The sequence below is a fragment of the Ornithorhynchus anatinus genome, chromosome 13 (assembly GCF_004115215.2).
Source record: "Ornithorhynchus anatinus isolate Pmale09 chromosome 13, mOrnAna1.pri.v4, whole genome shotgun sequence".
Classification (NCBI taxonomy): Eukaryota; Metazoa; Chordata; class Mammalia; order Monotremata; family Ornithorhynchidae; genus Ornithorhynchus; species Ornithorhynchus anatinus.
Genome location: NC_041740.1, coordinates 36,580,083 through 36,606,492, shown reverse-complemented (window position 1 = coordinate 36,606,492; position 26,410 = coordinate 36,580,083). Strand labels below are relative to the sequence as shown.

Here is a 26,410-nt window from a genome sequence, read left to right as displayed (position 1 = left end):
AGATTTGTTTTGTCTAAAGAACGGTCCGTAATTGCCTAGTAATGATCTAACCAAAAAGGATGGTGAAAGTGCACATGCTGTGACAGAACTGGGTGTACTGAGTTCTGTGTGACGTACCGTAGTCACCTTAGAGTCCACGTCTCCGCCAACACCACTTCCCTCATTGCTAGTTCCAAACACACTGTGTTCCCACTGTGGGCTTTGGGACACTTGGAAACAGCACTTCTCAGGCCTTTAAACCTTCTTCTCCCCCTCGGGGTAGGCAGGGAAAGTTTCTGTTGGGAGGCTAACCGAACTTACCTTCTGGACTGTAAACAAAATACTGGCCTCATTTTTTGGGTCTGCTCATCTCCGTGGGGAGGATTCACAGATGGGAGCGTGGCAGATTTTAGTTTCTCTAACCCGTGAACTCAGGTAGACTCCTGAATGTGAGCAAGGTCACTCTAGGACACATGCAAAACCTGTTCCTGGGAGCCACCTGGACACCGGGAAGTCAAGTTAAGCCACCTAAAATAGAAAGACAGGGGCCAGGCTGGGTAAGGTACTGCTCTTGCTGGCCTTAACTTGGGCTTGGACTAAGCTCAGGTCTGGCTGGGTTAGGTCCTGGAAAGCAGCGTTTCTCTTAAAACCCAGATCCCTGAGTCCCAGGCCTGAGCTCTTTCTACTAGTCCATGCTTCTTCGCAGATAGATTTAGTTCCGTAGACTTAGTAAATGTGACTCCTACCTTCAAGGAGTTTACAATATGGTCTGATAGTTTGGCACTCCCAGCAACCAGAGAGGACCAAGGGAGTCTGAACTCAGAGCCATTGTTTGCAGGCCCTTTGGTAGCTGATGGGCTCTGCAAGACATTGCTGTTCATTTAAAATGCAAGCAGCCAGTAATAATAATTATAATAATTATGGTATTTGTTAAGCGCTTACTGTGTGCCAGTCACTGTACTAAGCTCTGGGGTAGATAAAAGCAGATCGGATTGGACACAGCCCCTGTTCCAAGTGGAGGTTGCAGTCTCAAGCCCCATTTTGCAGATGAAGTAACTGAGGCACAGAGAAGTCAAATGACTTGCCCGAGGTCACACAGCAGACAAGTGGCAGAGTAGGGATTTCAATCCATGATCTTCTGACTCCCAGCCCCTTGCTCTATCCACTAGGCCATGCTGCTTCTCTTTAATACCACACAGTGGTAGCTAGCAGGACCACGGGAGGACCCTAGTCATGATTTGGAACCACATCCTTTTGGATCAGTCTAAGAGCTGGTCTCTGTGGAGGGGTGGACAGATGTTTGGGGGGGTTTGGGGACTTGGTTACCAATTTCTCACCTTAAGGGTCAGACTGAAAAGCAGGGAGCATTTTAGGAATGCACGAAGGCTTTTAAGAGGACCACTTCCCAAGGGCTGTGGTTTTAAGGACTGGGGTAGATACAGGAGAATCAGGTCAGATCCAGTCCCTGTTCTGCATAGAGCTCACAGGCTAAGGGGTCACAGAGCTGAATTGTATTTAGCCTCTGAGCCTCTGACCTGGGGCTGATTTGCATCTGCAGCTCCTTGTCTTTCCGACCCATAGGGACTCTGTGTACAGATCTTTCCCAGGACGCCCCACTCTCCGTCTGCAACCTTCCTGGTAGTGTATCTGAAGACTTTTCTTGGTAATAATACAGAAGTGGTTTACCATTGCTTTCTGCACAGTTAACTTGAGTCTCGGCCTTCTACTCTTTCCAGTGCCGCTGCTGCCCAGCACAGGGGAGTTTTGACTTCTAGCAGATTGCCTTCCACTCGCTAGCCACTGCCCAAGCTAGGAATGGAATGGGTATGCCTCTGCTTAACTCTCCCTCCTGTAGCCAAGACTGGTAGGGTACTGGTAACTCTCCAGTTGCAGCTCCTAGCCCTGCTTTTAGCCTCAGAAAGGCTCTGGCAGTCAGCACAATGTAAATGCAGCTGTCTCTCTTTACACAGATTCTTTTTGCACTGATTTGCACTACATGTTTTGTGGTGGGTTTGGGGGGATTTGGGCTTGCAATCTCACCTCCTTTTACCACTCAAATCTCATTTCACTTTAGAAATATTCTGCCTTCCCTAGGGGAGGGATACGGAGGAATCTTTTTTGGAGGAACTCAGAATGGAGGTAGAGAGACATGGGCGGCTCTAATTCTCACTCTTTTGCCTCTGACCTTTCACTCAAGCTTGCCGTGCCAACAAGCCCGCTTTTGGCTTCTTAATGGAGATAAGTGACTGACTTTAGGTCTGTAACCAGCCCCTCTTTGACTGTGTACTCAGGATCTAATTAGTTCTCTGGATACAATGGGTGCTCAATAAACCCTACAGGCTGACTGATTTTGCACTGAGAAATGGGTTCATTTTAATGAGTTTCAGTTATACAGCCTTTGGTTAGAACAGTCTCCTTGTACAACGAGAGGACACTTATAGTGGATCCTAAACTCTAATCTGATGCCCCTAGTATATGGCTTTCCCGAGGTGATAGTCGCCCCCAGCTCTGCCCCTCTTCCCCACTGAGATTTCTGCTCCTCCACCACTGGAATGACGCTAATGCCTGTTGGTAGGAACAATGTGGGGTTTTTTTTTAAGAAGACTGAGTAATGCCTTTGCATTGTTTTTCTCCAGCCCTTGTTGCTCACTGTTTATGAGACCTTTTGCTATTTACACAATGCCTTTTAAGTATTTATTAGTTAATGATTATTCCTGCTTTGTGATGAAGGACCCACTTTCATGGAAGGGGAAATTCAAAAGAGTTGCCCAGCCCATGAAGAATAAACAGAAGATTATTTCCCTCTCCTCCCCCTTTTCCAACTTCTCTTTTTTAATGGGCCGGATCCTTCTGGCCTGATTCACCTTGCTGAATCCTGAGGCAGCAAGGGCAAAGTCAGAAAGGGTTAGACGGCAGCCCGGATTTAGGGGGGAGGAGATGGGATGGAGAAGGCTGAATAGGTCTCATTGACAAAGTCTGTTTCCAGGGATACAGGGTGCCATAAAGCAAATGGTTTGTGGGGCAGGTGATAGCTAATCAGTCTCCTGAGCCTAGAGGTAATGCCATGGGAATGTACAGCTACATGGAAAGAAAGTCAGACTGAGAGTAAACAAAAGGTGGAGTCTGGCCCTGATATAATAAATGGCGTTGGCCCTCACAGACTCCATCCCTGCCTGGGGTGACCTTGATCAGGGCCTGAAACTTCTTTGTGATCCATCTGCCAATATACCGTAGTACAGTGCTTTGCACACAGTAAGTGCTCAATAAGTATGATTGAATATGAATGAATGATAACATGATGATCAATATGAGGGGATGTCACTACAGCACAGGAATCAAACACAAGCTACTAAAATGCTCTCCAAGTCTTTTGTGTTTGGGAGCCATGTTTTAGGATTTTCTTCTTCTTTGGCAGGTAATGAAATCTCTGAGTCTCCCGCCATCTCCCCAACTGTAGCTTATTTGGTTATTTGGGAACTCACCAAAGGTGGGATTGTAAACTCAGTTGACTAAACTGAATTCTCCTTGAGGGCAGAGATCATGTCTGCCTACTCAATCGTGCTCTCCCGAGTGCTTAGTACAGTGTTCTGGACAGAGCAAGTGCTCAATAAATACCATCGATTGATTGATTGAGGCTGAGGCCACTGCTTTGTCAGGTGTAGCCCTCATTTTGCCTGGGGCATCCTGGAAGGAGAGCTCTCCCATTATTGCATTCAGTGGGGCTTATCAGTTTGTCCCCTCCTAACATTCTCCACCTCCATAACCCATGCCAACGATAATAATAATTGTGATATTTGTTCAGTGCTTTCTATATGCCAAGCACCATGCTAAGCGCTGGGGCAGATATAGAATAATTGGATTGGACACAGTCCCTGTCCCACACAGGGCACACAGTCTAGGACAACCTTTAGTCCCTTTGAGGTCAACAATCTTAAGGGGAGGTTGGGGCTTGTGTTTAAGCTACTGAGTCAGGATGGATTTTCCCAAGTTGTAATCAGAGTGATTTCTCCATTTCTAGTCCAAGTTGCCGAAATTTTTTGGTGGGGTGAAGGGAATGGGGGTAGAGAGAAGATTTATGCTTTTGATTTGCTCATCAAACAGCTAGACTAGCATCAGTGCTCACATTGCAATGGGGCCTTGTGACACGATGTATGTTTCTGTTTTGCAACTTCTGATGGTGTCTTCAGGGGACAGCTGTGCTTTTCTCCCTACTCAGCAGTGACTGCTCTGTGGTAGCACTTCTGCATATTATTGCTTGCCTCTGTCCCTCCCCCAGCCCTCATTCATTCAGTTGTATTTATTGAGTGCTTATTGTGTGACAAGCACTGTACTAAGCGCTTGGAAAGTACAATTCGGCAACAGAGACAGTCCCTACCCAACAATGGGCTCACAGTCTAGAAGGGGGAAGACCTCTTACCTCTCACCCCGTCAACTGCCCTGGCCTAGTTTGCCTAGTTTGGCCCTGACACTCAGCTCTCAGGGAAGTTGGGTCTGCCACAAGCAAAACTTCTAAAAAAAAAAAAAAACTAATAATGATAATGGTATTTATTAAGTGCTCACTATGTGCCAGGCACTGTACTAAGCACTGGGATGGATACAAGCAAAATCAGGTTAGACACAGTCCCTATCCCACTTGGGACTTACAGTTTCAATTCTCATTTTACAGATGAGGTCACTCAGGCACTGAGTAATAATGATGGTTTTTGTTAAGCACTTACTATGTGCCAAGCACTGTTTTAAGCGCTGGGGTAGATACAAGGTAATCAGGTTGTCCCGCGTGGGGCTCACAACTTTAATCCTCATTTTACATCTGAGGTAACTGAGGCACAGAGAAGTGAAATGACTTGCCCAAAGTCACACAGCAGACAAATGGCGGAGCCAGGATTAGAACTCATGACCTATAGTAAGGGAACTCCCAGTCCCTTACTATATCCACTACGCCATGCTGCTTCTGTAGGAAATAAACCCCAAATGGCACTGATGCCAATAGGACCAGCTTTTCAATGTGAGCATGGGGGTGAAAGGAAGGCAGGGATTTGAAATAGAAATGAATATTGGAAGGGGACAGGCTTCAAAGAGCTATTATTGATCAGAAAACCACAATTTTGGGCCTGACATTGAATGCATCAGCTCTGTGTTGTGGAGAATCAGAAGGGCTCTTTGTGGGCAGGGAACATGTCTGCTGATTCTGTTGTACTCTCCCAAACACTTAGTAGAGTGCTCTGCACATAGTAATCAATAAATACCATTGATTGGTGGATTGATTGATAGATCAAGAAAAATGTTTGTGAGCCTGAAGGTTGACAAACTCTCAGGAATCCAAATGCCAAAAATGAATCTAGACTGTAGGTTCCTTGTAGGCAGGGAATATGTCTACCAACTCTGTTGTACTGCTTTCTCCCAAGCTCTTAGTACAGTGTTCATTAAGTACCATTGATGGATTAACTATTTTCAGCACTTGCAAAACAGATTATCCTCACAGTATTTTTGGTTGTAATCCCCCAAAGGGAGAATGTGTGAGCAATTACTGAAATTATTACTAAAATACAAATGGGCAAATCTCTCATAATATCCCGACTCGGTTATTGCATCAGCCTCCTTTCTGATCTTCCATCCTCCTGTCTCTCTCTGCTCCAGTCTATACTTCACTCTGCTGCCTGGATTATCTTTCTACAGAAATGCTCTGGGCATGTCATTCCCCTCCTCCAAAACCTCCAGTGGTTGCGTATCAACCTTCACATGAAACAAAAACTCCTCACTCTTGGCTTCAAAGTTCTCCATCACCTTGCCCCCTCCTACCTCACCTCCATTCTCTCCTTCTACAGCCCACCCCGTACACTCTGCTACTCTGCCGCTAATCTCCTCACTGTGCCTCCTTCTTGCCTGTCCCACCTTCGACCCCTGGCCCACGTCCTACCACTGACCTGGAATGCCCTCCCTCCTCACATCTACCAAACTAACTTTCTTCCCCTCTTCAAAACCCTACTGAGAGCTCACCTCCTCTAGGAGGCCTTCCCAGACTGAGCCCCCCCCTTTCCCGCTGCTCCTCCTCCCCTCCCCACTCCCCCTACTCCCTCCCTCTGCTCTACCCCCTGCCCCTCCCCACCACACTTGTGTATATTTGTATATATTATTTATTACTCTATTTTATTAATAAGTATATATTTATGATTCTATTTATTTTGATGGTATTGATGCCTGCATACTTGTTTGGTTTTGCTGTCTCCCCCTTTCAGACTGTGAGCCCATTGTTGCACAGGGATTGTCTCTCTCTGTTGCCAAATTGTACATTCCAAGTGCTTAGTAAAGTACTTTGCACACAGTAAGCTCAATAAATACGAATGAATGAATGAATGAATGAATGAATGAATGAATCCTTGACACAATAGTCCTTTTTCAGGTAAATATAGGATTTCAGAATACAGGCAAAAAACCCTCCAGACTGACCTTTTCTAGCATAATTCTCCTTTCTGAACATTAATTTGTAAGAGGTAAATAAATTTGCCCCAGATCTTGTCTACCCAAAGATCAATCTCTCTGCTGTTGGGCTAAGGGACTCTCTCCATTGGAAGTGTGAGTAGGATGAGAAAACCAAAATGATGAGAGGACTGGAAAGGGAGAGGGGGGATGTTTCTCAGAATTGTTTTTATGGTATTTATTAAGCATTCATTCAATCGTAAACACTTACTACGCATCAAGCACTGTTCTAAGTGCTGGGGTAGGTACAAGTTAATCAGGTCGGACACAGTCCCTGTTCCGCATTGGGTTCACAGTCTAAGTACGAAGGAGAACAGGTATTTAATCCCCATTTTACAGTTAAGGGAACTGAGGCACAGAGAAGTAAGTATCTTGGCCAAGGTTGCACAGCATGCAATTGGCAGACCTGGGATTAGAATCCAGGTCGTCTGACTCCCAGACCCATGCTCATTACACTGGGCCATGCTGCTTCTCCACTTGTAGCTATGGAATTCTTGCATATTTTTAAGTATTGCACTTTAACTGAATACTGTGCGGGGCTTTTTTTCAGAGTTTTCAAGCATAATAATGAGTGGGGTGGGAAGTGGAGAAGAGAGAATGTGTTTGACTCTATCCATGTTCTACTCAGTCGGTGAATTGTTAGTTCAATAAAGACTGATGTTTTTTACAGTATATCAGGGTCATTTGTGTTTTCATTGTAAAGTGCATACTCACACACACACAAGGCCCCACTGTAAAGAAAATCAGTCTCTTATTTAAAAAATGAATGTTTAAATTTCCAATAAGTGGTGTGATCATAAGTACTGGTTGCTTTAAAAATCACTGAATCTTTACTGTTGGGAAGACTGCTATGATGTATCCCTCAGTTCCACCTTCTTTTGGAGGGAGCAGGGTAGGTGGAGAGTCCAGAATATCCAGGTACAGCCCGGCTCATAACGCTCGCCTTGGAGCTCATAGCATTTGCCATATATAAGATCTGTAGGTACGAGGTCACTGGGCGATGGTTCTCAGAAGAAATAATGCTGTGTTTGGTCTTGCAGCACTCAACGTATCTTTATCTTTATCAAGGGAGTTTCCTCATTCCCCCAAGCCTTCTCTCTCGTCCCAGCCTTCTCACTGTTCGCCTGAATTTAGGCTTCCCCCTCCTCAATGCCTCCCCTCCTGTCAGTCTCCGGGGCGGCCTCTGCTCTGGGCCCCGCTCACTTGGCACCCACTAGCTCCCCACCTGGTATTGCAGGAGCAGCCTGTGTGGTTGTTGTTGACCTCACCAAAACTCGGTGCCCATCATGGCCCTACTAGGAGCTACTGATTAAGGGATAAATAGAGGCATAATCATCTGGTAAAATGGAAAAAAGCATTGGCCATTGAAATCCAGTGGGGCTCCAAGCTTCTGCTGGCATCCGGGCAGTTTTGCTTTTCTCAGAGTGGATGCCGTTGCCATGCTTTAAGGCAGCAGAGGAAAATCCTTAATACCCACCTAATCCTTCCAGGTTGGAGGAGGAGGTGGTTCAGGGATACTCAAAGGATCAGTGATCACAGTCTTGGGTGCTGAAATAGTGAGTTCCATCTGGCTGTACCAGGTAAAAGGCCTCAAGATAAGAGAGAGGCTTAAAATAAATTTAGGGATTCTGTTGTCATTTTGAGGCTTACTTCTGTTACACTCAACTCTAAAGTCCCCTAGACTATAAGTTGGTTGTGGCCAGGGAATGTGTCTGCCAACTCTGATGTATTGTGCTTTCCCAAGTGCTTAGTTAAATGCTCTGCTCAGTAAATGCCATCGATTGATTTAAGTTGAGAAAATGGAAACTGGTATTAAAGGTAAAAATTTTTTGAGTTAATTGAGTGTACACTGTTTTGTATACAGTAAGCACAATAAATGCAATTGAATGACTGAATGAATCTATTCAGCGCTTAGAACAGTGCTTGGCACATAGTAAGCGCTTAACAAATGCCATCATTTATTTTAGTTTTTATCTATGACAGATGACTAAGCTCTTACTAACCCTGTGCCTGTCTTCCCTTTGACTTTTCCTGCACAGCCTAGTGGATAGAGCATGGGCCTGGTAGAGCATGGGCCTGGGAGTCAGAAGGACCTGGGTTCTAATACAGGCTCCACCACTTGTGTGCTGTGTGACCGTGGCAAGTCACTCAACTTCTCTGGGCCTCAATTACCTCATTTGTAATATAATAATGTAATAATGTTGGTATTTGTTAAGCGCTTACTATGTGCCGAGCACTGTTCTAAGCGCTGGGGTAGACACAGGGGAATCAGGTTGTCCCACGTGGGGCTCACAGTCTTAATCCCCATTTTACAGATGAGGGAACTGAGGCACCGAGAAGTTAAGTGACTTGCCCAAAGTCACACAGCTGGCAAGTGGCAGAGCTGGGGTTGGAACCCATGACCTCTGACTCCAAAGTCCGTGCTCTTTCCAGTGAGCCACGCTGCTTCAATATGGGGATTAAGAGTGTGAGTCTCATGTGGGACAGGGACTGTGTCCAACCTGATTAGCTTGTATCTACCTCAGTATTTGACACGTAGTAAGCACTTGACAAATACCATCATTATTATTATGTTGTTGTAGCAGTGTCACACCCATAACAGTAGCCTCAGGCTCCACTGACTACAGGCTGCTTACCCTTGATGCTCAGCCTTTTCCATTTCATATCCCTCTTGAATAGCTGCACAATTTCTCCGCTAATTGTGGATACTCAAGAATTAGCTACTGCAATCATTTGGATAGTTAAAGAGAAGGAGTATTTTTTATTTTTTAAAAAGACAATGAAAACAATGTTTTATTTAGGGTTTTTGGTTCAAAGAATGTAAAATATTTTCCCAACCTACGACAGGTTATCAGCAGTGATCACCTGATTGGATTAGAAATGAGAAAAGATACATAACACACTATATTGGTGTGCCCAATGGTATCCTTCAACAACATTCACACACCCCAGTGGGTGACCACACATTATCAGCAGCTTTTTCTTCAAATATTGACAGCTATACAGTACTGTATACACACATACACAAATAGTAACAATCATTTATTGAGCACTTACTATGTGCAGAGCACTGTACTAAGAGCTAGGGAGAGTACACTATAATAGAGTTGGTAACCAAGTTCCCTGCCCACAAAGAGCTTATAGTCTAGAAGGGGAAACAGACTTTAAAATAAATAAATCAATTATGGCTATCTACATAAGAGCTGTGGGGCTGAAGGTGGAGTGAATAAAGGGTACAAATCCAAGTGCAAGTCCATGTGCAAAGGTGACACAGAAGGGAGAGTAGAAGAAATGGGTGCTTAGCTGGGGAAGGCCTTATGGAGAAGTGATTTTGCTTGGGGGTCACCCAACTAATAATAATAATGTTGGTATTTGTTAAGCGCTTACTATGTGCAGAGCACTGTTCTAAGCGCTGGGGTAGACACAGGGGAATCAGGTTGTCCCACGTGGGGCTCACAGTCTTAATCCTCATTTTACAGATGAGGTAACTGAGGCACAGAGAAGTTAAGTGACTTGCTCACAGTCACACAGCTGTCAAGTGGCAGAGCTGGGATTCGAACTCATGAGCCCTGACTCCAAAGCCCGTGCTCTTTCCACTGAGCCACGCTGCTTCTCACGTGGCACGTGACACGTATATACACCTTAGAACAGGGAAATAATAATATTGGCATTTGTTAAGTACTTATTCATTGCCAGGCACTGTACCAAGCTGGGGTTAGTACAAGTAAATCGGGTTGGACACCGTGCCTGTCCCACCTGGGGCTCACAGTCTTGAGAGAAATCGGATGGGCTTCTAATAGAATAATATGGGAAAGACCCTGTTTGGTTGTCAGAACATTCCTTGCAAGTGATAAAGAGTGATAGGGAGAGAGCACTGGTCTTGGGAAGCTTTGAGGGAGAGCAGTTGGAGGGCTAGGGAGATCACACACAACCAGAGCCTGGTTCAGCCCAATCTCCCTCTCCCGACCAATGCATTTTCCTATGATTGACAGGAAAGTGAATCTGGCAACTTTATTACTGACCCTTCAAATGAAAGGAGCCAGTGGTGAGCTGAGTGAGGCCTTGCCCGGTGCAGTCGATTGCCACAGTGCATCACTAAATCCAAAGTACATCTTCAACCTGAACTGAGTGGGTGATGCTATTTCCTTTTAAACCCCAAAACACTGTTCATCTTTTTGAGAACAAAAATACCATAGTTATAATTTTTTTTTGAGGGGAAAGGGAAGGAGGGAGGGTCCCCTGTGCTTCATGGTGGATGAATCATTTTACCTTCTCACTCAAAGGCATCAAGCATTTTCAAAGATCAAATAATGGCACTTCGTATCCCCCATTGTTGGCAGCTACCGATTGCAAGACATCTCATCCGTCTTCACGCTTCCTAGAATCTGTGTGACTAAGAAGGAGGCAGGTATAGGGAGGATTTCACTTAGGTGGAGTTTTATGATTACAGAACCTTTTTGGAGAGGGGGCCTATGTGGAGTGAGAAGGGGAGCAGGAGGAAGAGATGCTGCAGTTACCTCCGAGTGACGTAGAAAATAGGGGAGAAATCAACATACTACATCTGCCTGGGCCCCTCCACCCTCCTTTTCCTAAAACGTGTCAGTCAGAAACTCACCCCCGAACTTCCAAAGTTGCTTGTTTGGAATGACACTATAATTGTTGCCTAGCATGGAGCGGGAGGGCGAAGAAAACGCTTCCCTTGCGGATTTGTGCTGGCCAATTTGGATGCTGCCCAGTGAGAGGCTTTTAGAAGAGTTGAATTTACTTTCGGGCGTCGTGATTACTGTCATTTCTGCCGCTGGGGAGGTGGGCGGGGCAAGAGACCCATGACCTTCATTTTTTACGATGAAAGTCTTGGGTGGTATGGTGGTGTTAAATAGCAAGTTGAAGTAAGAGGAATTGAAAAGTAGGAGATGCAGGCAGAAGCAGACCCCCCCCATCTCTTCCAAGAGTGTCGGTGCTGATGCACAAAATACAAGATAACTAGTAGCCGTGGCAGGAGAATGGCGTGCTGTCATTGGCATGTCTCGGTTGGTTTTTTTGAAATGGGGGAAAAACAAATCTCTCGTGTTACCAGTATTAAGGGAAAAAAAATTACACAGTAGAGCAGATTTGTCATGAGTTTCCAACGCGAGGAATGTATTTTCCTGACCCAATTAGCTGATAACCGATTCCCTGATTTAACCCGACTTCCAGAGTGTTTTCTCCAGCCCCGGTCTTCAATCCAGGGGAAGGTGGACAGGGTGGCTTGCTTCCCTGGCACCGTTTTGGCCCCTCAGAACAACAAGCCCCGGCCGCTCAGGTTTCTGAGCAGCTGCTGGGGGTTGCAGAAAGCAGACAGTCAGCAAAGCGGGCTGGAGAAGGGAGAGAGAAGGGGGTGGCCGGGGTCTGGGCGGGGGCACGGATATCTGTTGCCGACTTGTTCATCCCAAGCGCTTAGTACAGTGCTCTGCACATAGTAAGCGCTCAATAAATACTATTGAATGAATGAATGAATGAACTGACCGGGAAATCGGTGCCCCTGCACGGAGGAAGAGGGAGGGGGGAGAAGAGGGAGAAAGAAGGAGGGACGGAGAGGGGGGAGAGGGAGAGAAAGGTGGGAGAGGAAGAAAAGTGGGGGAGAGGGAGAGAGGTGGAAGAGGGACAGGGAGGTGGGGAGAGAGGGAGAGAAATGGGAAAGGTGGGAGACGGAGAAAAGGAGAGGTGGGAAAGGGAGAAAAGTGGAAGGGGAGAGGGAGAAAAGAGGGAGGGGGGACAGGGACAGAGGGGAGAGAAGGAGAAAAGGGGAAAGGGACGGGGGGGAAAGGGACGGGGGGGAGAGGGAGAGAAAAAGGGGGAGAGGGGCAGGAGAGAGAGTATGTGTGTGTTGTGGGTTGTGTTTGGGGAGGTCTGGAAGAGAAAGGGTGGGGGCAGGGGTCGAGGCGACATCCCGGTAGCTGGCCAGGCCGGAGAGAAAGCGAGCCACCGGGCCAGCCCAGCCCAGCCCAGCCAGCCGAGCAAGCCCAGCCCAGCCCAGCCGGGAGGGCGGCTTCTCTTGGGAGCCCTGGCGGACGTGTCGTGTAGCAGGAGCCGCCCAACCCTCTTCGTTTTGAAATTTAGCTCTCCTTTGGCGGCGCTCTTCCGTTTTCTCCCCTCCAATTAAAGTTCCTGAAATTTCCAACCGGCTCCTGGACCCTTTTTCTCCAAGCCTGAGACCAATTCGCTTCAGATTCTCATTCCGATTATGTGCAGGGAATTATGTATGAATGAGGCTACAGATGTAGGAGGCGATTATCAATTAGGTCCGGTTGTAGTGGACACCGTACTGCGCGGTGAATAGTTTCTACCGACTTGGAGAGTTAACTATAATAGTCCAGAGAAAAATGGGTTACAGTGTGTTTAAGCGATGTGTGAATAGTAGCTCAGCGTTTACTCCGGGTTAGAGAACTGTTCTAAACGCTCCGGAGCGTACAGTGGGGTTCACACCCCATTCGTGCCCTCGGGAAATGTATAATCTCCTGGGGAGACACGGCTAAAATAAATTATAGATGGGGGAAGCAACATAGTTTCAAGATTTGTACATAAATGGTAGGGGGGGGGGCAGTTACCTGAGTTCTTAGGTACGGAGGGCTAGAGGCAAGTGGAGAATTATACATAGGACGAAAAACGAAATAACCATTTTATCTCTGTTTTATTTTATACCTACTCCAAATAAGGCAGGGTCCTGTCAAGGCCAGCACCTAAACAACTGTCATATGAATTACACAGCGTTAGATCACGATCGCTAACTCAATGCCCATGAGTGATTCATTATACAAGTGGGTATCGATGTATTTTATTTTACATATGAGCCAAAAGTACTTTACATGACCTGCTATTTAAGGTGATAGGGAAAGGGCTAAACGGGGTCCCCAGATGTGCCTCCCTTTTTACAAATGGTGGCGGAGCGGCCCCCCTGAGGCCTAGAACCCGGCAGTAATTCGAAGGTGAGATCAAGGGCATGGTGACAGCGGCGCCCCAGAATTTTGCAGGCAAAGGCGACTCGTCCGTTGGGATGGGTGGGGCAACCGTCGAGCCCTTATTGGCCAGCTCTCCTGGCTCTCGCCCTGTATCCCGCTGGAGCTTGATGACCTGTGCCACCGCCGCCTAGCACTCTCCCCTCCCCTTGTCCTAGAAAGGCAGTCGTTTCTCCATCGGCTTCACTGGAACACTTGCCTCCCAGACGCTTGAGGCATTAGAAACCTTCTATCTCCTTTTTTCCTTCCCCATCATCCGGGTGGACATCGTCTGGTCCAGACTGGCCGTGCCCCACCCTCCCCAGATGATAGCAGTTTTGGGGTTTTTTTCCCCCCCCAGGTGGGGTCTCAAATGCCAACCTCTTAATGGAGGCTCAGGCAAGACTATAATCTAAAACCTCCTCCTCCTCCTCCCTTTTCCCTCCCATTCCCAGATTTTGACCCTACCCCCATCCCCCGGGAACATTTGATTTCCATCTAAGGATCCCACTGAACTCATTTCTTACAAACCCTCCAGCACCAAACCTAGCCACCCATCCATCTCTGCCCCATTGAATTCATTCAGTCGTATTTATTGGGCACTTACTGTGTACCAAGTACTGTGTATTTAGAACAGTGCTCGGCACATAGTAAGCGCTTAACAAATACCAACATTATTAAGCGCTTGGGAAGTGCAATTCAGCAACAAATGAATCTGTGGCAGCGCCCAAGTCTTCACCCTCCTGGGCCCGGCCCAGTTCTGGGGGGGCGGTTGAGAACACGCCCATTCAGATGGAACTGGAGATTTCGGGGACCTGTTTTAACCGAGGTTTACAGTTAGGCCCCAGGGCTCCGGGGTGATGGGAAGCAGCGAGGCTTAGTGGAAAGGGCCCGGGCTTGGGAGTCAGAGAACGTGGGTTCTAATCCCGGCACCGCCACTTGTCTGCTGTGTGACCCTGGGCCAGCCACTTAATTTATAATAATAATGTTGGTATTTGTTAAGCACTTACTATGTGCAGAGCACTGTTCTAAGCGCTGGGGTAGATACAGGGCAATCAGGTGGTCCCACGTGAGGCTCAGAGTCTTCATCCCCCTTTTACAGATGAGGTAGCCGAGGCACAGAGAAGTTGGCAGCTGTGTGACTGTGGGCAAGTCACTTCACTTCTCTGGGCCTCAGTTCCCTCATCTGGAAAATGGGGATTAACTGTGAGCCTCACGTGGGCCAACCTGATGACCCTGTATCTCCCCCAGCGCTCAGAACAGTGCTCTGCACATAGTAAGCGCTTAACAAATACCAACCTTATTATTAAGTGACTTGCCCACAGTCACACAGCTGACAAGTGGCAGAGCTGGGAACCTCCCTGTGCCTCATCTGTAAAATGAGGATGAAGGCTGTGAGCCGCACGTGGGCCAACGGGGGGTGCCCTGTATCCACCCCAGCGCTTAGAACAATGTTGGGCACGTAATAAGGGCCTCACAAATACCATCGTCATCATCGTCGGCTGGATGGAGGAGGGAGGGCAGGGCGGCTGCACTTGCAGGGTTGAGCTGGTAGGGGGCGGCAGCGGGGCGTCCTCCTCTGCTCGCCTCCTCCCCTCCTCCCTCCTTCCCTTCCCCCTTTCCCTCTTCCCTTCCCCCCTTCCCCCTTTCCCTCTTCCCTTCCCCCCTTCCCCCCTTCCCTCTTTTCCCCTTTCCCTCCTCCCCCTCGCCTGTCTCGCCGCCTGGGGGCTGGGACCGAAAGTATGTTCCCCGCCCCCTTAGCTGACGTGGGCGGGGGCCGCCGGCTCTACCGGCCGGCGTCAAACCTTTAGAAATAGCAGCAGCCAGCGAGGCGCTCAGTGCGGCGCGCAAGCCAGAGACAGAGGGAAGGGAGGAAGGAAGGGGAACGGCCAGAGACAGAGGACAGAGTGAGAAATCGGTTTGCGCAGCAGCCCGGAGGTCGGGCTGGGCCAGCCGGGGTTGCACGCAGCAGCTCCGAGGGTGCTGAGCTAAACCTCGTTGCACCATGTGCAGCCCCTGATTCCCAGGCCGCCGCTGGAGAAGCCCCGGGGGGCGGGAGGGAAAGAAGGATTCAGGCTGAGCTCCGCCGTTGTGGCTCTGCCCTTCTCCCTCCTCCGTTTCAAGGCTTTCTCTGAATTTCAGCTCTCGGTTGGAGGAAGGGCGTGCGGCGGCGGCCTTGGGACCCCGGCGCTCGACCATTTTCGCCGCCCCCCTTTCTGCCAACGCAAGCGGGGGGAGAGGGACGGGGAGGGTGCGGCAGCCGAGAGCCCTCGGGAAAGATGCCCATGGAGCTGACCCAGAGCCGGATCCAGAAGCTGTGGATTCCTGTCGACCACCGGCCGGCTCTGCCCCGCAGATGTGAGTACGGCGGCCGGGGGATCCCTCGCCTGCAGATTGTGCGAGCAACCCTCCCCCAGTCCCCCTCCTCCGGGTGGGCCATTGTGTGCGATGGGGAGGGGGCCGCGTGCGCCGAAAATTGGGGGAGGGAGAGGCCGGAGGGACGGACACCCCCTCTCCCCACCCCCGGGGTGTATGTGTGTGTCTGTGTCCCGGCCCCCCGGGATGCCCGGGGGTCTGGGGAGGGAGCGGGCAGGTAGAGGGGGGGCTCATTCATTCAGTTATTCATTCGATCATTCAATCGATCGTATTTACTGAGCGCTTCCTGTGTGCCGACCACCGTACTGAGCGCTTGGAAAGTACAATGCAGGAGGGGGACCCCCACGAGTCCCCCTACTCATTGCCCCTACTCCCTCCCTCTGCTCTACCCTCTTCCCCTCCCCACAGCACTTGTCTATATTTGCATACATTATTTATTACTCTATTAAGGATGTGTCTGTAGCTATGATTCCGTTTATCTATTTGGAGGGTATTGATGCCTGACTGCTTGTTTCGTTTAGACTGTGAGCCCGTTGTTGGGCAGGGGTTGTCTCTGTTGCCGAACTGTACATTCCAAGCGCTTACTACAGCGCTCTGCACACAGTAAGCGCTCAATAAATGCGTTTGAATGAATGAATGAGCCCGGATGGGTCCTCGGGCCCCGCTGGTGCCCCGGGAGCCGGGCCACGCCTGGCCTCTGCCGCATTTCTATTGATGCCCGCCCCATCTCCCCCCCCCCCCCCCCAAGACTGTGAACCCGGTGTGGGCAGGGATTGTCTCCCTTTGTTGCTGCATTGTACTTTCCAAGCGTTCAATACAGCGCCCTGCACAGAGGAAGCGCTCAGATGGAATGAATGAAAAACCCGCCCCCTCCTCGTCTCCACTTATCCACAGATAAGTCGTGCGCGGGGGCCTGTGGTGTGTGTTGTGTGTGGTGTGTGTGTTTGTGTGTGTGTAGGGGGATACACGCTTCTCTCCGGGCGCCGCATTGGGATGGAAACGGGGCTGGGGAGGAGGAGGGCCGAGGCGGGGGTCCCCCCGGCCAGCTCCCGTACATTGCTTCAATCGTATTTATTGAGCGCTTACTGTGTGCAGAGCACTATACTGAGCGCTTGGAAAGGACAGTACAGTTCTTCCAGGGAGAGCAGAGTCATTCATTCAATCCTATTTATTGAACGCATATTGTGTGCGGAGCACTGTACTGAGCACTTGGAAAGGACAATATAATTCTCCCAGAGAGAGCAGAGCCATTCATTCAGTCGTATTTATTGAGCGCTTATTGTGTGCAGAGCACTGTACTGAGCGCTTGGAAAGGACAGTGCAGTTCTCCCAGGGAGAGCAGTTATTCATTCAATCGTATTTATTGAGTGCTTACTGCGTGCAGAGCACTGTACTAAGCTCTTGGAAAGTACAATTCAGCAACCAATAGGCCCTGCCCAACTACGGGCTCACGGAAGGGGAGAGACTGACATCAAAACAAGTAAAGAGGCATCAATAGCATCAATAAAAGTGGAATTATAGGTATATACACATCATTAATAGAATTATAAATATGTATATACACAAGTGCTTTGCAGAGGGGGGAAGCAGAGGAAAAGGGGGACTCAGTCTGGGAAGGCTTCCTGGAGGAAGTCAGCCTTCAGTAGGGCTTTGAAGGGGGGAAGTGGGATTGTTTGGCGAAGTCACCAGCGCGGCCGGTGCATCCGTCCGGCGTCTTGCTCTGCTGCTGCTACTCCTCCTCCTTCTCCAGCTGCTCCTGCTCCTCCTGTCCCAACTGCTCCCGTTTTCCTGCCCCAGCTCCTCCTCCTGTCCCTGTGCCTCCTCCTCCTCCTGCCCCTGTTCCTCCTGCCCCAGCTGCTCCCACTTCTCCTGCCCCGGCTCCTTCTCCTCCTCCTGCCCCTGCTCCTCCTACCTGGGCTGCTCCTGCTCCACCTGCCCAGGCTCCTGCCACCCTCTCCCCGGCTGCTGCAAAGGCCCGGGCCTAGTGGCGGGGAGAAGGGCAATTGGGGAGACGTTTTAAACTGAAGACTGGGTTGCACGATTGTTTTTTAACCTTTTCCCTTCTTCATCGTTTGCACCACCTTTCCCGCTTCTCCTTTTCTCCCCCGCTTCTGGTGGGGCGTGAAATAAGTCAAAATTTATTGAGCGCTCTATGTACAGCATTGTACTACGCACTTGGGAGAGTAAAATAGATTAAATAGACAAGATCCCCGCCCTTCAGGACTTGCAGTCTAGCCGGGGACACCAAAATAAATTACAGGTTGAGTAGAGAAAGGAAGAGACCGTGGCTTAGCGGTCCAAGGAAGATCTCTTTTGAAAAGCAGATATTAATGCTGCATGTTACATACATAGGATATCTTATGTAGACATAAGTATTGCATCACCTCGTACTCTTTTACTTTTAACCCATTAAGCAATGCAGTAATAGAGAACTGCAACTGAATCGTTGGGGAATAATAGACATGGTTGGGTCAGGAGACTTGTATAGGAACATTTTCAGGTTCGGCAGTTATGTAACTCACTTCCCTGCACTGCCAGCTAAATGCAAAATGTTTGAGGAGCGTTGTATGTCCTGGACCCCTTGTGGGTTGGGGTTCTCACCTTTTCTGGAGCTAAAGGTGCCAGCGTCACAGTTGTTCTGGATCTCCAAGATTTTCCAAACTGATTGTATCAGTAACTGTGCTCAATAACTGCCCAGGTCCTTAGAGCCGAAGTGAAAGGGAATATTGAGGTGACTGTCTAGATGATTTGGGTAAAATCCTCACCTGCAATCTTTTTCTGGGCTGACGTAGGATAATTGCCTCTACTTGTGACTTCACTTTGACTCTGAATAGGTAGCCTTGGGAATATTAGTGGCTGGAACAAACTGAGTGAGAGGGTAGGGGGAGGGAAGAAAGTAGCACCTGCAGGATAAGGAACAGCTCCAGCTTTCACCTCGCACACAGTACTCACTTTCCATATCAGTGGAGTCGAGGTGCCAAGGAGCCTGGTTTGAGGGTGAAAAGAGCAAGTTTAGTGGGTGGCTCCCCGCGAGCTCCAAATTCTCAAAAAGATTGGGTTCCAGGCAGTGAAGTAGCTGAACTAATGCTGTGTGTCAGCCAAAGCGCCAGCCCCCTTGGGCGAGTTACCCAAATTGTACCTGTCCCCCAAAGCCTAGGGCGCAGTGGATAGAGCACGGGCCTGGGAGTCAGAAGGTCATGGGTTCTAATTCTAGCTCTGCCACTTGTGTGCTGTGTAACCTTGGGCAAATCACTTATCTATGCCTCAGTTCCCTCATCTGTAAAATAGGGGTTGGGGCTCACAACTGTGAGACCGTGAGCCCCACGTGAGACAGGGACAGCTTGGCTTGTGTCCATCCCAGTACTTAGTACAGTGCCTGGCACATAGTAAGTACTTAAATACCACAATTATTAATTACCACAATTATTATTATTATTTTCTGTCGTTCAGTAGCCAGTGACTACTGCAGATTTATTTGGGCTGCTTGTACCATTTCTTCTGGGAAACGTTTGCCTCTCTCAGTACATCTCCTTGGATCATAGAAAGTGCAGAAGTACTGTTTGGGACAAAGCAAATTCTGAAAGTAAAAATCTATTTTGGGGCTGGGTGGGGGGACATCAGTCTTGGAGTAAATAGTGCGGGAGTGGAGGGTGATCTTGAACTCTTGAGGCGAGATTTGCACGGTCCATGGAGAGGGTAGTTCTCCAGTCAGAATCTGCAAAGGGATTTGGGGGATTCTGTGGCCTTGGGTGAAATGATTAATTCAGTTGTCTGACTTCTTGTCGGGAGCGACCAGCCAATGTGCAGCGATGCTTTAATTCGACCTTCTGATGCCGATCCATGAAACCTCCACTGGGCTGCACGTCTCTCACGTAGAGCTTGTGAGCCTTTTAAAGCCAAGTTGCTGGCTGCAGTAGCCTTCGCGGGCAGCTCCTTTCAGCGTATATGAGGGGTGGGGGGTGGGGTGTCGGCTTGAAGGCTGATGGATGGTCTCTTGCCCTTTCCCATTCTTGGAATCCCCGGGAGTGTGCATTTGTGTGCAGCCTCGTAAACTCGGACTGAGCTCACATTCCCTCTGAGTGCCTGGGGCCCCCGGAATTTCTGATTAGGTGTCTTTGTCTACTAAAGTACCTCAAGCAGCTTCATTTTCCTCGTGGCCGTCAAAGCTGTTTCAGTTTGCCACAGGAAAAGAGATGCTGAGAGCCTGCTACCTGTTGTGGCCAGATGTATCTTATATTTTATTTTATTTTATTGCCTTCTGACTGTTTTGTACATGACCTTCTCCTTTAATCCGTTAGCATCTTTATAAGAGGCTTCCTTATTCGTGGTTTCAGCTGCTGCTTTCCAGATGTTTTAAGGACAACAGCCAGTTTATGAAAAAAGTGTTTACTGTATAGAGAGCATTGTACTAAAGGCTTGAGAGAGTACAGTATTACAGAGTTGGTAGACACGTTCCCTATTTACAGCAAGCTTACAGTTCTAATCCTGGCTCTGTCTGCTGTGTGACTTTGGGCAAATCACTTCACTTCTCTGTGCCTCAGCTACCTCATCTGTAAAAGGGGGATTGAGACTGTGAGTCCCGTGGGACAGGGACAGTGTCGAACCTGACTAGTTTGTATCTACCCAAGTGCTTAATGCAGTGCCTGGCACACAAATGCTTAGCAAATATCACAATTTATTATTATTATTATTATCATCGCCTAAACTTGGGGAGGGAGCTGAAGGAGAATCTTTCACGTGTCCCAGTAAAGAAATGTAGAAAAAAATCGATTAGACTAGTCCCCTGGGAAGTCCTTTTATCAGACTTTCCCACTTCAGACCTCTGTCTACGGTGCATTTTGGTGATCATGCAGAGCTCAGAGCTTCCTTTAAGAATGCCTGAAGGAATTTTCCAAGTGGAAGGTTTTTGGGTGAGTTTGTGAATTGGCAAACGGCTTAATTGGTTTGAGAGGATCCTGAAATGCTACTGACATAAGCAATGAATTTTTTTCCTCCATTAATTTTTCAAAAAAATATTTGAGTTTGTTGCTGCTCTTAACAAACTGCCCTCAGAAATGGGTAATCCAATCAATCAGTATTACCTATTGGGCACTTAATGAGAGCAGAACACGGTGCTGAGTATTCAGACAAGTGCCATAGTAGCAGAGGGAATGACCACACCTATGGTTTCCTGAACTGGACTCCCATCTTTGCTCCTCCCAGGACTCTAAACAGATCTGAACATTTCCAATCAGGATCATAAATAGACCAGAAAGTCACCATTCTGGGTATTAGCTCTTAGAAACCTGCTCTCTTATGCCCTTATGCTCAAAATGACAAGTTGGCATGTGTGGAGATTGCAACAGGAGCAAGACCGGCACTAACGGGGCAGATGAGTGAAGAGAAGCAGCGTGGCTCAGTGGAAAGAGCACAGGTTTAGGAGTCAGAGGTCATGGGTTCTAATCCCATCTCCACCTGGCAGCTGTGTGACTTTGGGCAAGTCACTTCACTTCTCGGTGCCTCAGTTACCTCATCTGTAAAATGGGGATTAAGACTGTGAGCCCCACGTGGGACAACCTGATTACCTTGTATCTACCCCAGCACTTAGAACAGTGCTCGGCACATAGTAAGCGCTTAACAAATACCAACATTATTATGAGTGTTACTTAGGAATAGTGGGAGCAGAAGGAAGAGCATCAGGTATATTCCCTGCTCTTGGAGCATGCAATTTAAGGATGGAGGGGAAAGGGAAGCGGGAGAGATTAGATCCAAATAGACAAACACATCAAAATTTGCCAGGTTTATGCCTGCTGTTGTCTGTATTAGCTGAGAAATAGCAACATCTAGGGAAGAGCATATGGTGCCAGTCAGGCAGGGAAGATTGGCACAGAAGTAGCTGAATTCTCTTGTTGCAGGACCTGAGGGTTCTTCCATTTTAAGCTTGGGGAAGGAATCAGGCCTTTGGGATGATTGATACAGAATGAAACCTTAAAATCTATTGCTCTCACCCTTGTGGAATTAACTCAACCAGGGAACTGGGCTTGAAGGCAGCCAGAGTAATTTTTCAGGGGTTTGTGTATGAAGTCCCCCTGGTTGCAGATGGAGAATCTGTAAAGGAAGTGGAGAGTCTCCTCTTCCCCTTCCAATAATCTCACACCTTGCAAGCCCCAGCAATCCCTGGATTTATCTAATCCCATTTGACCAGGCTTTGCACCCAATTGAATCAACTTGAATACTTCTAGTTATCAGGTCACTACCTGGCAGTCCCTGATAGGATTTCCTGCATTCCTTTCTGATGAGCCCCTGACACACTGAGTTAAGATTGTAGTGAAAGAGATCTCCTTGGTGTTGGCTGGTTACATAATAGAAAGGTTAAAGCTGATGTGCCGGTAACTTTCATTTTCATCCCTACCTGCATCTAGGTCCTCATGCCCCGTCCTGTCTCTCCCCTCCCCGACCCCTCCACGCCATGACTTTTGATGACAAAGCATGGTAGGATTAAGCCAGGGAAGTTAAAACAATCTTAATTCCATTTAAGTAATTGCAGGGTTCGAACAACTTCATTTCTTACCTTTTGCCGCTTGCATGGCACGATACTGGGCCTTGGCATTTCATATAGTATCTACCTATGGAGAAGGGGAATGTATGGTTGGTTCCATGAACTGGGCTCTCCGGGGGATCGTCCCTCCAATTTAGTGAACATGTGACTGGTGCTTGACCCAATTAAGCTGGCTTGTGGGGAGGATGAGGAAGGGTGAACTTTCAGTAGGGAAAGGTAGATAGGGAGGAGGAACATCAGCCCTGGATGGTGAGAGGTGAGGTGCAGAGGAATGGCAGTTAAGGACGTCATTGGTTGGCAGCCTTTACCCAGCATCTTCTGTGGGTAGAGCACGGTACCAAGAGCATGGGAGAGTATCACAGGAGTTAAAAGTAGTCCATGCTCTTAAGGAGCTCCTGGAGTTGGATTCCTGGTAACTTTGCTTCAGTGGAAAAAAACAAAAAACAGGATTATGGGAATGCTGAAATAATTCATCTTTTTTAACATACAGCAAGAGGGATCAGATTTTTTGGGGGATGACAAACCTGAGGAGAATAAGGAAAATAGGGAGAAAGGTGGGAAAATTAGTATCTCCTCCCTCCCCCACCCCCAACAAAACTAAGGTGGTGATAGAATACTGCCACCCAGAACACCTGAGCTGCTGCCTGATTCATCCATTGCCCAAGCTAGTGGAGCATCTTGGAAGATTGTCTGCCAAGCTGTCAGCCAAGAAGGGGGGAGAATTTGGTGAGACGGATCTCGCGGTGGGGTCACTGGCCCACGAGTCAGGACCACTAGTGCTCTGCCTCTGACTTAGCATGTAGTGGCTCAGTGCCTGTCTCTTAGTCTGTAAGATGCTGCTGCTGAAGCATTCCCCCGGGCTCTGCCAGCTTCCTCTGAGTCCTCCGAGCATGCTTGGCTTGTGTGCCCATTGCTCTTGGTGGCGCTGCCATTGTTCCCTACCGGTGTGTGTGGCCCGGGAGTGGCGAAAGCATTGATAGCCCTGCCCAGTACTGGGGGAAAAATTCCTACTTGCCAGAAATCTGTCAACAGCATCTAGGTCACTGGGAGTTTTCAGCAGGGAAGACTGACTCTGCAGCTGCCTATTGTGTGTTGTCCTTTTTGGTATTGCTAGACTGGGTTTGGGAAAGAGAGCGGGAACAAGCACTGACCCAATAGTTGCCTCTCAACTCAAATAGGGTTTCCTTGACCTGCTGTTTCTTAACATCCCTAGGCCTGATTTCATGCTCATCTTTCTCAGAGCTGGGAAGTTAGTCATAGGATGGCATTCTCAGATACTATAGGCTGAATTCAGATAGCATCTCCTTCCAGTTAACTGGTTGCTTAGGAGGCATAGCTTAAAGGTGAGGTTTCTTGTCATTAAAACTCTCCTTGGCTAGAAAGCAAGATCACCGTATCCTAGGGCTCCTCTTCTTACTCCACTGCTACCCCCCTCCCCTTCCCGTCTGTATGATATTAATCTCCCTGTCTAAACAAGCTGCCTACTCCAGGGGTGATTGTGAAGCTCCCCGGAGAGAGGAGAGGGCTGGGGAGGGGACCAATAGCCCTTCTGATGACTTGTGTAGCTCAGCTTCTGGCCAGAGAAGCGATAAGCTTCTCTTTCTTCAGTCAAGGCAGGGCCACTTCCTTGGCTCAAACCCTTTGGCTTTCATTCTCCTGCTTCAAAGGAAGCTCTGCCCAGCAGGTTAGTTAGTCAGAAAAGGTGTGCGACAGTCTGTGTAATATGAAGGGACCCGGTGACATATTTTTGTGGGCAAGGCATGTCCCTGCCTTAGAAATCCTCCCCAGTTCCTCCTGCCCTCCTTCCCACTACTTCCTTAGTCCTCTTGGGTTAATGGATTTCCAAGAAGCAGGTTGGAAAAGTTGAAATAGAGAGGAGGAAAGGCAGAAGGCAGGGGCCTTCCCGCTTCCCTGTGGTGAACAGCTCTGGCAGGGCCCCGTGCTTGGCTTAGGTACCCTGGGCCCCGTCTGCTGTCCTCTCTGACCTGCCATTCATTCAGCCGATCACGCTGCAGCCATGAGTCAGCACTGCCCGGGGCCCAGCCGGGAAGCAGGGAGGAAAGCCTGGGTGATGGCAGAATTAGATTGCTGTCAGAGGACTGGGATGACATTATTTGGATCCCCAGGGCTGCTTGAGGGAAATGGGGTTGGGAACTTCTATTTTGTTCCTTTTCGGTCAGCTTTTTAGAGAGGCTGGCAAGAATGGTCATAATGTGTACTGGGTCTCTGGCTCTGCGGTTTAGTGTAAGGCTCCAGACAACTCAAGCCTCTGCTGTGGCCCAGTTTCCATATCTGTTAAGAGGGGATACTCTTGTCCCTCGTCCTCCGTCCCCTGACCTGGCCTTGGTCAGCTCCTCAGCCCTCCACGTCGTTAGGGCTCCTGACTAAGAGTTGGAACCTGCAACCCCATTCCATGGTGCTAAAGAACCCAAGGGTGGCCGTGTTAGCTAGGCATAAGGGTCGGGGTGCCAGTTTATTGTTCTGAGGCTATGTTGGACTAGAAGATATTCATTCAAAGTTCAGAGCCCCTCGAAAAAGGTATCGTGTAAATGAGATCTGAGTAGCGACAGGTAACTAAAGCTTCATTTTTCATTTCTGTGCATTGCTACTGTGCTGAGACTTTTTTTTAACAGAGAGGACCTTGTTTTCCTTTCTCCTCCTTCCAGCCTGCGGGCCGCAGCTGACCAATTCCCCCACAGTGATAGTTATGGTTGGGCTGCCCGCCCGAGGAAAGACTTACATCTCCAAGAAGCTGACCCGCTACCTCAATTGGATTGGGGTCCCGACAAAAGGTAATCAATGATATTGATTAAATATTTACTATTTGCAGAGCTCTGTACTAAATGCTTGGGAGAGTACAACAGAATTAAGACACGTTTCCAACCCGTAAGGCCACATACCTCGTCCGAGTCTCCTCGACTGATCTCAAGAGACTGGCACAGGGTGTAGAGTACCATGCTAGGGGTTTAGGCTCCACGGTAAAGAAGAGACACTCCCTGCCCTCAAGAACAATTGAAATGGGGAGAGAAGTCACCCCCAGAGATACCAGACTGATGCAGGGTGAAAGGTGGGGATAAGGAGACTTTATAGGAATTCCCCAGTCGGGACTGGCTCAATTTTGGGGTCCCCTTAAGAGGCACATGGTGTATTGACTGCATCTTGCTTTCTCTAACTATACTTTCTCTAACTTCTCCTCCCCTCCTTGAAGTGTTCAACGTGGGAGAATACCGCCGGGAAGCTGTCAGGCACTACAGCTCCTACAGTTTCTTCCGCCCTGACAACGAGGAGGCCATGAAAGTCCGTAGGTCAGTGCGGGCTGAGTTCAGTTTTCCTCCTCTGCCCTCGAAGGGTCTGAGGACTTGTCCCCATGAACACTTACTAAGTTCTTCCTTTGTGCAGAGCCTGAATATTCAGCGCACCTGCTGGGTCTTTGTGTCAGTCTTGGGCTCTTTCGGAAGTGGGTGGAGCAGTGTGGGGTTCTGAGTGCTGGGTGGAGAGGCCAGGGCTGTGAGGTTTGTCTTGCCTTAGCCACTGATTTGCAGGGTGATTGCTTGGAAAATCACTGAACTTCAAACTGTTTAAATCTCTCCAAACCTGTTGCTTTTTGTGTAACCAGTGTTTTCAGCATCAGTCTCCCTTGGATAGTCCTTCAAAAAGCTAGAAAAGAGGTTCACAGTTGGGTGCTGGTGTCAAGAGAGTCTTTATTCGTGGCAGAACCTCATAAGAAGAGTAGAGGGGAAAAGCAGGTTTATCTTTTGGGTTTGTTGACATTGGAAGGCGATTTATTCTCCCTAGTCCCAAATCTACCCATCTAAAAGATTCAGGTCAGTTGTCCTTTCCTGGCAAAGAACTTCACCTCCTAACACCTCCAGCCTTCCCTGCCCCCCCTTTCATGCTTGCCTTCTGTTTCACAGGCAGTGTGCACTAGCTGCCTTGAGAGATGTCAAACTATATCTGTCAGAGGAAGGCGGCCAGATTGCGGTAAGTCGGGGTGCCAGCTGGTCTCCCCCATCCGATGCCAAATTTTGAGCTCATTAGCTCCGTGTCTCAATCAGGAAGGGAGACT

At 48.6% G+C, this 26,410-nt stretch overlaps 1 protein-coding gene across 6 annotated transcripts in view; it reads left to right on the top strand.

Annotated features, from left to right (window-relative positions):
• The window catches only part of PFKFB3 (6-phosphofructo-2-kinase/fructose-2,6-biphosphatase 3), a 63,304-nt gene that overhangs the window by 21,955 nt on the left and 14,939 nt on the right, over positions 1-26,410 (top strand). For 2 of the 6 annotated variants that reach the window (XM_029077521.2, XM_029077517.2), the window contains exons 1-4: positions 15,573-15,788; positions 25,011-25,136; positions 25,553-25,649; positions 26,259-26,325. In XM_029077521.2, coding sequence (XP_028933354.1) covers positions 15,710-15,788; positions 25,011-25,136; positions 25,553-25,649; positions 26,259-26,325 — 369 coding nt within the window. In that variant the 5' untranslated portion in view covers positions 15,573-15,709. The other 4 variants (XM_029077519.2, XM_029077520.2, XM_029077518.2 and 1 more) reach the window with 4 other exon arrangements.